The sequence below is a fragment of the Coffea eugenioides genome, chromosome 8, assembly GCF_003713205.1.
Source record: "Coffea eugenioides isolate CCC68of chromosome 8, Ceug_1.0, whole genome shotgun sequence".
In the NCBI taxonomy this organism is placed as follows: Eukaryota; Viridiplantae; Streptophyta; class Magnoliopsida; order Gentianales; family Rubiaceae; genus Coffea; species Coffea eugenioides.
The window spans coordinates 21473846-21485183 of NC_040042.1; the positions used below are offsets into that span (position 1 = coordinate 21473846).

The 11338-nt window shown below is 42.3% G+C and overlaps 1 protein-coding gene across 1 annotated transcript in view; it reads right to left on the reverse strand.

Moving 5' to 3' along the window:
- LOC113780402 overlaps positions 1–10665 on the reverse strand; it is a 53154-nt gene extending 42489 nt beyond the window's left edge. The window contains exon 1 of the mRNA XM_027326206.1: positions 10355–10665. Within this exon, the coding sequence (XP_027182007.1) occupies positions 10355–10665 (311 nt within the window). The remainder of the gene's footprint in view (positions 1–10354) is intronic.
- Positions 10666–11338: the final 673 nt, after the last annotated feature.

The window sequence follows — 11338 nt, forward strand, 5'->3', positions numbered from 1 at the left end:
CGAACACTATTCTCTCTCCTACCCAAACCCTGCGATCCTTACAAACCATACCAAGAGTCAAACGATGATTTTCCCCAAAGGATTACTACTTTCAGGTAGGCGTGATATCCATTTCGTCCATCAGAATTGGGACTGACAAATGGATGAGTAACACCGGGATCTACTAATATTTCCGCAGAAATACCGCAATCGTACCTTCCTCAATCTCAGGAGAATCGGGAACCTGTTGTGGCTCCAGTGAATACACTCGAGCTGCCACCTTAGATTTCGTCCCATTCCCCTTATCCGGTCCCGTGTTGGTCTTTGACGTAGTGTGAGCTCCCCTTCCTTCTTGCGTCATAAGTAGGCAGGTAGCAAGCTTGTGGTCTGCGCTTCCACAACGCAGACATTTGCCTCCTTTCTTCCAGCAATTATCTTCCGAGTGGTTTGACTTTCCGCAATACCCGCAAGGTCCGCGTGCTGCAGAAGCCGAGCCTCCTCTCTGGCCTCTCCCCAACTGGCCGCCTCGTGACGGGCTCTCTCGTGACACTCCCGGTACCCTTTCTTCTCCAATTCCTCGCCCAAACTTGGAAGGGGTACTCTCATTCCCCTGCCCCGAACTATTTCCAGGAAATCCTCGCTTTTTCGCCTGGAAATTTCTTACTTGCAATCTGGCACTCTCTACCCGTTGGGCCTTCTCAACGGCCTCGCTAAAAGCATTGATTTGAGCCACTGCGAGGTCCTTCTGAATCTCCACGTTTAGGCCCTGGATAAAACGCCTAATTCGCCGTTGCTCCGTCACAATCAACTCAGGCGCAAATTTGGACAGGCGGGTGAACTGGCTCTCGTATTCTGCCACCGATTGAGCTCCTTGGCGGAGTCGGATGAACTCATCTTCCTTCCTTTCCTGAACCAGAGGAGGGAAGAATTTCGCGTTAAACTCCCTCATAAAATTTACCCAAGTCCTGGGCGTTTGTTCCCTCTCCCATTTTTGCCGAATGACATTCCACCAGGAGCGGGCCGCCTCTTCCAGCTGGAAAACGGCAAAAGTCACCTGCCGTTCTTCGGTATAGTGCAGGGCGGCAAAAATATCGACCATCTTTTCGAGCCACCTTTCGGCAACATCCGGATCAGGTCCCCCGATGAACTTGGGTGGGGCAAACTTTTGAAATCGTTCCAGAGCTCTGTCTTCGCTCTCAACATGGTTGCCAGGGTTTCCAGGATTAGGATTTGGATTCTGGCCTTGTTGCTGCACCACTTGTGCCAACAGGTTTGTCATTTGCTGCATAGCGGCAGCTATCTGTACATTAGGGTCAACTCTCGGTTCAGGATGGGGTCCAGAGGAGGTTTCTCCAGTACCCCGGTCTGGCGTAGGTTGCCTATTCCCGCGCCCACGGCCCCGTCCACTACGTGTACCGTCCATACAATCTAAGTCGATCTAGGTCACAAAATAAATATACTGTTAATGGGCAATGGGCACCTAACCCCTCCTTTTCGCAGCCCGAAACAGGAACAAGTAAACAAGAACAAATAACTACTCACTCCCTCGTCGAGCATTTAAACACATAACACATATACAGAGAACACATAACAGTATCAACATGTATACAGAACAGTCAGTCAAGTACATATAAAGTCATCCATAGAATCGCAATTTCTAGTTCGCCCCATTCTTTCTAACCTAGACTCTCGTGTCTTTCGTATCCGGGCGCAAGAATCCCATTTAAGATAATTCACAACTCGAGCCGGCCGGTCCCAAGCGTAAATCATCCATATTATAGATTCCTACCCGACATACATATCTATCTTCCTCAAGTTGCATAATAAAGATTTTTACACTTATAACATGCCCCATTCATAACTTACGCTCAAACGAGCACTTAGACATCTCCATGAAATCAGGACCATAACACCACTTGGCCCTAGGCTCACTCCGCGCAGAGACCACGCGAAGTGGCTCTGATACCACCTGTGACAGCCCCACTTTCTCCTAAGGCGAACCAAAGAGGTTAGCGGACTGCCTGCCCAGCTCTCGCCAGGACTAACGGTGCAGTATAGAGCGATCTTTCACGTTCCGGAACTTATAACGCGCGCAAATAAGGCAAAAGGGCAAAATAACCCAAAATAAAAGAAAATGAAATCCGGAGTCGGCCATGAATAGTAACCGACTCGTCCGAACCCAACCAAACATCGAATTACATATACCCCATAACATTTAGCCTTTACAAACCAAAATGACATTTAAAAGTGATACAAAAGTCACTACATATATGGTTTGCCAAAACAAAAGTGAAAACGGCCCTAATGATACATTTAGGGTCCCATTTTATATACAATACAAAAGAGTCATTCATCTAGTTCATTTGGCAACCATTTATCAAAATTCATTCCAAAAGAGTCATATTCCTGTAAGGAAAACAAAAGGAACGGGGTGAGCTAATTGCCCAGTGAGAATACAACTCAAGCAACCAAGTTCATGGATACATCAAGCTTAACAGTCCAATTTACCAAAATAAATAAAGCCACACATTAATAATGAGGATAAAAGGATACGGGTGGCTCTCAAGAGCCCTTTTCCTCGTTTGAATTCTTGATCGGTCTCATTGACTCTCCGTCAATGTTTGAAAAGTAACCAACTGTAGACCCACTTAACTTCCATTCCCTTCCTCCTAACATTCCTCAACCGGGCCCGAAATCCAAACGCATGCATTGTGGTATTACTCGAGTATACCGGAATCGAGAGTCTCTCATACTACACGATTCCATATAACCTTACCCAAGGCTCATTAATTGTCACGACCAAGCCCTTGCTGGCTCGATTCAATCAACTACCAATGGGGTTGAGCTCATGGATAACATTTGAAGTCATGTATTTCATTTCATATAACATTTCATGTAAAATTCCAATAACTTTTCAATAACATGCGATACAATAAGTGAGAATGATAAAGTACACTCTCACTTCAATTAATTAACATTCAACATCTCAAGTTCAAATATCAAAGCCATATAATAGCACATAAGTGAGTAGTACACTCACCAAGCTAGCAAATGTAGTTTCAAGCACTTTAGTCAAAAGAACGTTGCACCACCGTCACGACCTAAAAACATGTAAACAAATACAATAAGACTCGCTAACGAGTCATAAACCAAGGCCAAACATGACCCCAATAAGGTTCCATAAGCATTTACAAACATTAAAGGAAACCAGAAATTAAGAAAGGGCTTTAACTAAGGCCTTGATATGAAAACCGGATTTGACCTCATAATGCGGTAATGGCACAACTCTCACTACAATTATCGGATGGGGGTGTAAGACCCACCATTTCGAAGCCAAGAAACAGAACTACAACAATGTAGAAGGTCACTCAATCCAGTTCCTAACACAACTAGGTCAAATATACGAAATACTATACCAGAATTCCCAAAACAGGTTTGCAAAACGCAGAAAACTGTAATCGGTATATCTCAGTCCATACAAATCCAAATGCCGAAATTCCAAAGGCATATGTTAGCTAAGCCATACAGCTACATTTCCTCAGAAGACACCAACTTCAAAATCCAAACCAATTCCAGTCAAAACAGGCAATTTCTATCGCAGTTCGGACATTCTGTGCACCAAAAACAGCAACAGTAAAAACGGCATAACTCACTCTACACTCGTCCAATTGCCCTGAAATTTTGCAGGCACACTAAAACTCATCAATACCTACAACTTTCATGTTTTGAGCAAAGTCCAAATCGGCCTCTAGATATGACCTAAATTTTCGGACAGAATAGGGGTTCATGAACCCTAACTTTGCACATTTCATTCCAATTCCAAAATTGGTTGCATTTAACAACAATTCACACCCACTAGAGTCATTTCCAACCATTACAATTCATCATACAAGCCCCCAACATCAAGATCCTATTAAACCAGAAAAATTCCCAATAAAATAAAAACTTCACCAAAACAAGCCAAATCAAGAAACAAATCATATATTCCTTCACTCATGCCACCATTAAGCATAATATAACCATCATTAGGTATAGGGGAGAGGTTGTAGCATCACTTACCAAGAAACAAGGGAAAGAGAGATTGTGGACACTTTTGCTCTTCAAAACAACTTCACTACAACCCTTACTAGCACTAGAAGATAGGATTTTATGGAGTGGAATCTTGTTTATTCGGTTGATTTAGATGATTTGCTAGTTGAAAGCTTGAAGATTGAAGAGTTCTTCTTCTTGCAAAAGAGTGAGAGAGAGCCGGCCAAGGAGAAAGAAAAATGAGGAAATTTTGTGAATTTTTTATATTTAATCCTTTGGTCAAAAAAGTCAAGAAAGTGAATAGTAATTCTTAAAGTCCAACCAATGAGATTGTGACACTTGTCACACTCATTAAATGCATTCCTATCTTTCTTTTCTCTCTCACATCAATCACTTCACACACACTACTTATCTCTTAACACCCGATAAATTTTTTAAAGTATCCGAAACTTAACCTTATTGGCCGAATTTTTCCGAACTTTTCGCACTAGTGGGTCCCACGTCCAATATAGATTCTTAATTTTCTAAAAATGCACCAATGCTAGAAAAATCATCTTAAAACTATAACTGCTCATAAAATCCACTAAGAAAATATTTCTAAGCCAGAAAATGCAGAAAACATGCAATTAAGGGGAAATAAACCCTAGGAAAATAATATGGTTTTACGGGTTCTCACACGGTTCCCATGGGCCCGGGGTCTAAGCCCAACTCAGGCCTCTCTGGGCTGCCACGTGTATAGTGTGACGCCCCGAAAGAATGAGTGTGAGAACCCGGAAATTTTCTAATTTTCTAGGGTTTATTTTATTTAATCGCCCGCCTTTTCTACATTTTCTTTATTAGAAAAATTCTCCAGATAAAGTTTATGAGCAAAGATAGTTTTAAAATGATTTTTCTAGTATCGGTTAGTTGTTGAGAAATTAAGAGCGTATTTTGGACGTGGGACCCGCTAGTGCGGTAAATGCATTATATTTTTGACAACTTGTTGGAAATTTGTATTAAGTGATATTATTTTACAAAGTGTTAAGATATTTTTTTTGGAGAGACAAAAAGATAAGTTTTAAACCTAAAGGTGACAAGTGTCACCATAAGATTTAGTCTTGAGTTTGACTACTATTCATAACTTTACCATTGAAGTAAAATTGGCCAAAAATCTCTTCATTTCTTACCTCTCTTGGCCGACTTTCTTGTTCAAAGAAAGAAAGAAAAGCTCTCAATTTTCTAGTCTCCAATCTTGCCCAATCTTTCAATTAAACCGATTAATCTTCCAATTACTCCATAAAACCTCTTAGTTTGGTGGAGTTGAGCTTGGTTGTGAAGTTGTTTGGAAAGTTAAAGTGACTAGTTGCTCTATCTCTTGTATTGCTAAGGTGAGTTGTGAAGGACCCCTCTTCTTCCTCTAATGATGTTCAATTCATGATTGGTGGTGGTATAAGATGCACTTTTATGGATTATATCTTGGTTTTGGTTGAATTGGTGAAGTTTTATAATTATTGGGGATTTTTCTGTTTTCATATGGATATGATTGTGTGGCTATATATGATGATTGGAAATGATGTTTAAGGACTCTATGAGGTGGGAAAAGTGGTTAATTGTAAACAATTTCTGTTTTGGAAGAAATCTTGGAAAGTTAGGGTTTGATGTTCTTCATTCTGCCCGAATTTGTAGCTCCTAGTTAGAGGCCGAATTGGCCTTGGCTTAAAACATGAAAGTTGTAGGGAATGACATTTTGGAGGTGCCTACGAAATTTCAGGTCAATCGGAGCATCGTAACTTGTGAAAAGTCAAAATTACTATTGCTGTTCTGGTTTTACCCGAATGTAAGAATTGCGCCTGTAATTGGTTGTTTTGGCTGGAATGTCTTCCTAATTGGTTGTTGAGGCCTTCTGATGAAATGTAGCCCTGTTTCTTATCTTTCATCTGGTTTTAGAATTTCTGGATTTGGACTTGGATAGCCTGATTTATGATGTTTCCGCTAGAATGCGTTCTGTAAATCTGTTTTTGTGATTCTGATATAGTATCTTGCATTTTTGACCTGATTACACTCGAAACTGGGTTGAGTAACCTTCTGTAATGTTGTAGCCCTATCTCTTAGCTTCGAAACGGTGAATCTTTGACCTTCATCTGACGATCGTAGTACCTTTGGTGCCATTACCGCAAAATGACGTCAAAACTGTTTTTCTGGTTTTGAGCTTAACTTTCATTTCCGGACTTTTCCCTAGCTTGACTTGTACTAGTACTACTTGGAGCTTGCTGAATGGCTATTGGATGAACTTGTTGTTGTGTGTGTACCTTTGGGACTGGCTGAGGAAATAATGAAGCCATGATGGCTGGAAAAGTTAGCAAATTCAGGGGAAGTGCTGTCCGACTTTGAAGGGACTTGATTGCATTGAGTTTGTGATCTAAGACTTGGATTTGAGCAAGGCAATGATATGATGGATGGTTTCTGAGCCATGGAGGTGAGTGACCCTAAACTATTTCCAAAGTACTTGTGAAATGTTTCTTGCATTATTTACTCGACTGCATCTCATGCGTGCTTGCATGTGAATTCATGATATGATTTTGGCTTCAATGAGTTCTTGGGGAGTCTTGTGCTGGACACCAACGTCTCCACCCTGTTTATGGTTCAAGTTCATGTTTATCTGGAACTCGAAAAGGGGCTCCCTCTTATTGTTAATGTTAATGTTAAATGATCTATTTGAGCGTTGGGTGTTCAAGTGCTATGACTTCACTGGCTCACGAGAGCAATAAACGGACATTTGTTCTTTGAATCATGACATCATCGAAAGGATCGAAATGCAATGTTGTGAAATATATTTGATTACTGATTTTACTGGTTACTCGCTGAGCTTCTAGCTCACCCCAAAAATGTTTTTTTCCCCTCCGCAGGGCTCGTGGCGAAGGAAGGCTTGTAGTACTTATTCCTGTGATCGGATGAATTATCTCATGTGTACTTTAAATTTGGAATTCCTCTTGTGTAATAATTGGGATCATGGATCAGAGTGGCGCAGCGGAAGCGTGGACGCTTCGCTTTTGGATATGTAATTAGTGGAGAATTTGATGTAATATTTGAGATTTATCTTGTAATTCATTTGAGTTATATTGAGATTTATCTTATATTTGTTTGAGGACTGTAGTGAGCGACTGAGTCCCGGCGAGAGCTGGGCAGGCGGCCCGCCGAACCCTCTGGTTCGCCTTAGGGGGAGGTGGGGCTGTCACAGTTGGTATCAGAGCTTAGGCTTCAGATCTCTGTAGTGTATCCTAGGCTTGAAGTTTAGGATGCCGGACTGTGGGTTTGATTTGACTCTTAGTGTTTGCTTGGAATGCTTGAGTGATTCTTGCGGAATTTCTTGACTTGATTGGTACAAGATGGAATGTCGAGGACGACATTCTTTTAAGGAGGGGAATTTGTGACGCCCCGAAAGAATGAGTGTGAGAACCCGGAAATTTTCTAATTTTCTAGGGTTTATTTTATTTAATCGCCTGCCTTTTCTACATTTTCTTTATTAGAAAAATTCTCCAGATAAAGTTTATGAGCAAAGATAGTTTTAAAATGATTTTTCTAGTATCGGTTAGTTGTTGAGAAATTAAGAGCGTATTTTGGACGTGGGACCCGCTAGTGCGGTAAATGCATTATATTTTTGACAACTTGTTGGAAATTTGTATTAAGTGATATTATTTTACAAAGTGTTAAGATATCTGTTTTGGAGAGACAAAAAGATAAGTTTTAAACCTAAAGGTGACAAGTGTCACCATAAGATTTAGTCTTGAGTTTGACTACTATTCATAACTTTACCATTGAAGTAAAATTGGCCAAAAATCTCTTCATTTCTTACCTCTCTTGGCCGACTTTCTTGTTCAAAGAAAGAAAGAAAAGCTCTCAATTTTCTAGTCTCCAATCTTGCCCAATCTTTCAATTAAACCGATTAATCTTCCAATTACTCCATAAAACCTCTTAGTTTGGTGGAGTTGAGCTTGGTTGTGAAGTTGTTTGGAAAGTTAAAGTGACTAGTTGCTCTATCTCTTGTATTGCTAAGGTGAGTTGTGAAGGACCCCTCTTCTTCCTCTAATGATGTTCAATTCATGATTGGTGGTGGTATAAGATGCACTTTTATGGATTATATCTTGGTTTTGGTTGAATTGGTGAAGTTTTATAATTATTGGGGATTTTTCTGTTTTCATATGGATATGATTGTGTGGCTATATATGATGATTGGAAATGATGTTTAAGGACTCTATGAGGTGGGAAAAGTGGTTAATTGTAAACAATTTCTGTTTTGGAAGAAATCTTGGAAAGTTAGGGTTTGATGTTCTTCATTCTGCCCGAATTTTTAGCTCCTAGTTAGAGGCCGAATTGGCCTTGGATTAAAACATAAAAGTTGTAGGGAATGACATTTTGGAGGTGCCTACGAAATTTCAGGTCAATCGGAGCATCGTAACTTGTGAAAAGTCAAAATTACTATTGCTGTTCTGGTTTTACCCGAATGTAAGAATTGCGCCTGTAATTGGTTGTTTTGGCTGGAATGTCTTCCTAATTGGTTGTTGAGGCCTTCTGATGAAATGTAGCCCTATTTCTTATCTTTCATCTGGTTTTAGAATTTCTGGATTTGGACTTGGATAGCCTGATTTATGATGTTTCCGCTAGAATGCGTTCTGTAAATCTGTTTTTGTGATTCTGATATAGTATCTTGCATTTTTGTCCTGATTACACTCGAAACTGGGTTGAGTAACCTTCTGTAATATTGTAGCCCTATCTCTTAGCTTCGAAACGGTGGTTCTTTCACCTTCATCTGACGATCGTAGTACCTTTGGTGCCATTACCGCAAAATGACGACAAAACTGTTTTTCTGGTTTTGAGCTTAACTTTCATTTCCGGACTTTTCCCTAGCTTGACTTGTACTAGTACTACTTGGAGCTTGCTGAATGGCTATTGGATGAACTTGTTGTTGTGTGTGTACCTTTGGGACTGGCTGAGGAAATAATGAAGCCATGATGGCTGGAAAAGTTAGCAAATTCAGGGGAAGTGCTGTCCGAACTTTGAAGGGACTTGATTGCATTGAGTTTGTGATCTAAGACTTGGATTTGAGCAAGGCAATGATATATGATGGATGGTTTCTGAGCCATGGAGGTGAGTGACCCTAAACTATTTCCAAAGTACTTGTGAAATGTTTCTTGCATTATTTACTCGACTGCATCTCATGCGTGCTTGCATGTGAATTCATGATATGATTTTGGCTTCAATGAGTTCTTGGGGAGTCTTGTGCTGGACACCAACGTCTCCACCCTGTTTATGGTTCATGTTCATGTTTATCTGGAGCTCGAAAAGGGGCTCCCTCTTATTGTTAATGTTAATGTTAAATGATCTATTTGAGCGTTGGGTGTTCAAGTGCTATGACTTCACTGGCTCACGAGAGCAATAAACGGACATTTGTTCTTTGAATCATGACATCATCGAAAGGATCGAAATGTAATGTTGTGAAATATATTTGATTACTGATTTTACTGGTTACTCGCTGAGCTTCTAGCTCACCCCAAAAATGTTTTTTTCCCCTCCGCAGGGCTCGTGGCGAAGGAAGGCTTGTAGTACTTATTCCTGTGATCGGATGAATTATCTCATGTGTACTTTGAATTTGGAATTCCTCTTGTGTAATAATTGGGATCATGGATCAGAGTGGCGCAGTGGAAGCGTAGACGCTTCGCTTTTGGATATGTAATTAGTGGAGAATTTGATGTAATATTTGAGATTTATCTTGTAATTCATTTGAGTTATATTGAGATTTATCTTATATTTGTTTGAGGACTGTAGTGAGCGACTGAGTCCCGGCGAGAGCTGGGCAGGCGGCCCGCCGAACCCTCTGGTTCGCCTTAGGGGGAGGTGGGGCTGTCACATATAGGCCCAGAACGGGGTCTCTGCACTAGCCCCCCAGATTAGGCAGGGCTTCCAGGCAGACCTAATCTATACCCTTGCCACGTGGGAGCCCAGCGTCGCACTGCTCTGCCGCGGTCACCTCCGGTACAGTGCTGTCATTGGAAAGCTGCGCCCGCGTCCCTTCAGTTGTCGCGTCTTTTCGATTTCCGTACCGCTCTTAAGTGCGTTCACATGGGGCGGTTCAAATTCCAGCAGCCGTTTCCCCCCATTTTGCTACCTATAAATAGGGATTCTCAGATTTTCTTAGACTCTATTTGCCATTTTCTTCTCTTCACGTATTTTTTCTATTCCCAAAAGTTCTCGCGGCAAGACTTCCGGCCATCAGTACCCAGATTCCGGCGGTTCCTCTATCCCTTTCCACTCCGATCATCAGTAAGTTCTTTTTTCCCCTCCTTTGCATTTTCTTTTCCTCCTTTGCCACCTTCTGCATTTTATGTCGGATCGTTCCGGCGTTACCTCCACCGCATCCCAAATTTCGGCCCATCGTAGAGCCCCCAGAATCCTCATTTCCTCCTCGTCTTCGTCCTCATCTTCATCTTCATCTTCTCCTCCTCCTCTCTCTTCTTCCTCTGCTTCTAAATCCAACTTCCTCATTCCTGACCTGTTCGAGCCCATTGATATCATGAGCTCTCTATCTGTCCATTCTCCTTCCGCATCTTGGAGGAAGCGGCCGAGCTTGATGCTTTCATCGATCAGCAAGCCACCTCCATTCCTTCCCCCAAGTCCCCACATGACTCCCTTGGCGGAGCCCAGGGTGGGGTAGGTGAGGATAGGGATTCCTCAAAGAGGACCCCTGCTGCTGAGCAGGGGGATGATCCCGAAATCAACTACGGTGAACCTGACCAGCAAGAGGTCACCTCTCACCCGGGGTAGTGGCCGAGCTGGTTAGGTCCTTTTCCATTCCTCCGGCCTTCGAGCCGAGGGCTGCCGGACCCGACGACTTAGCTAGCCGACCTCTCCCTGGCTTCGTAGCCATCTATAAGTAGTAGCTGGTTGCGGGGCTCCGACTCCCCATCCCTTCGGCCGTAACCGAGATTCTGAGCTACTGGGGGCTTAGAATCACCAAGTCCACCCCAACTCGATCAGGATCATCACTGCGTTCCTGATCTATTGTCAAATCTGCTCCATCCCCTATTCTCACTCTCTTTTCCAAGCCTCTTACACCCTCAAGCTCTCTCTTCCTGGGTGGTACTACTTCTCCCGTCGAACTGTTGGCAAAGTTCGGGGTGGGAAGGGCACCCAGGACCTGTTCTAATGGATTCCCTCTTCCGTGAAGAACTGGAAGGGAGACTTCTTCTTTTTTAAGTCCACACATTTTCCCCCTGATGTGTGGAAGGTCGGGGAGGTCGAATCTGACCCCTACCCGGAGGACCTGGACCCCGAAGCTCTTAGCCAGCTGGTGAGC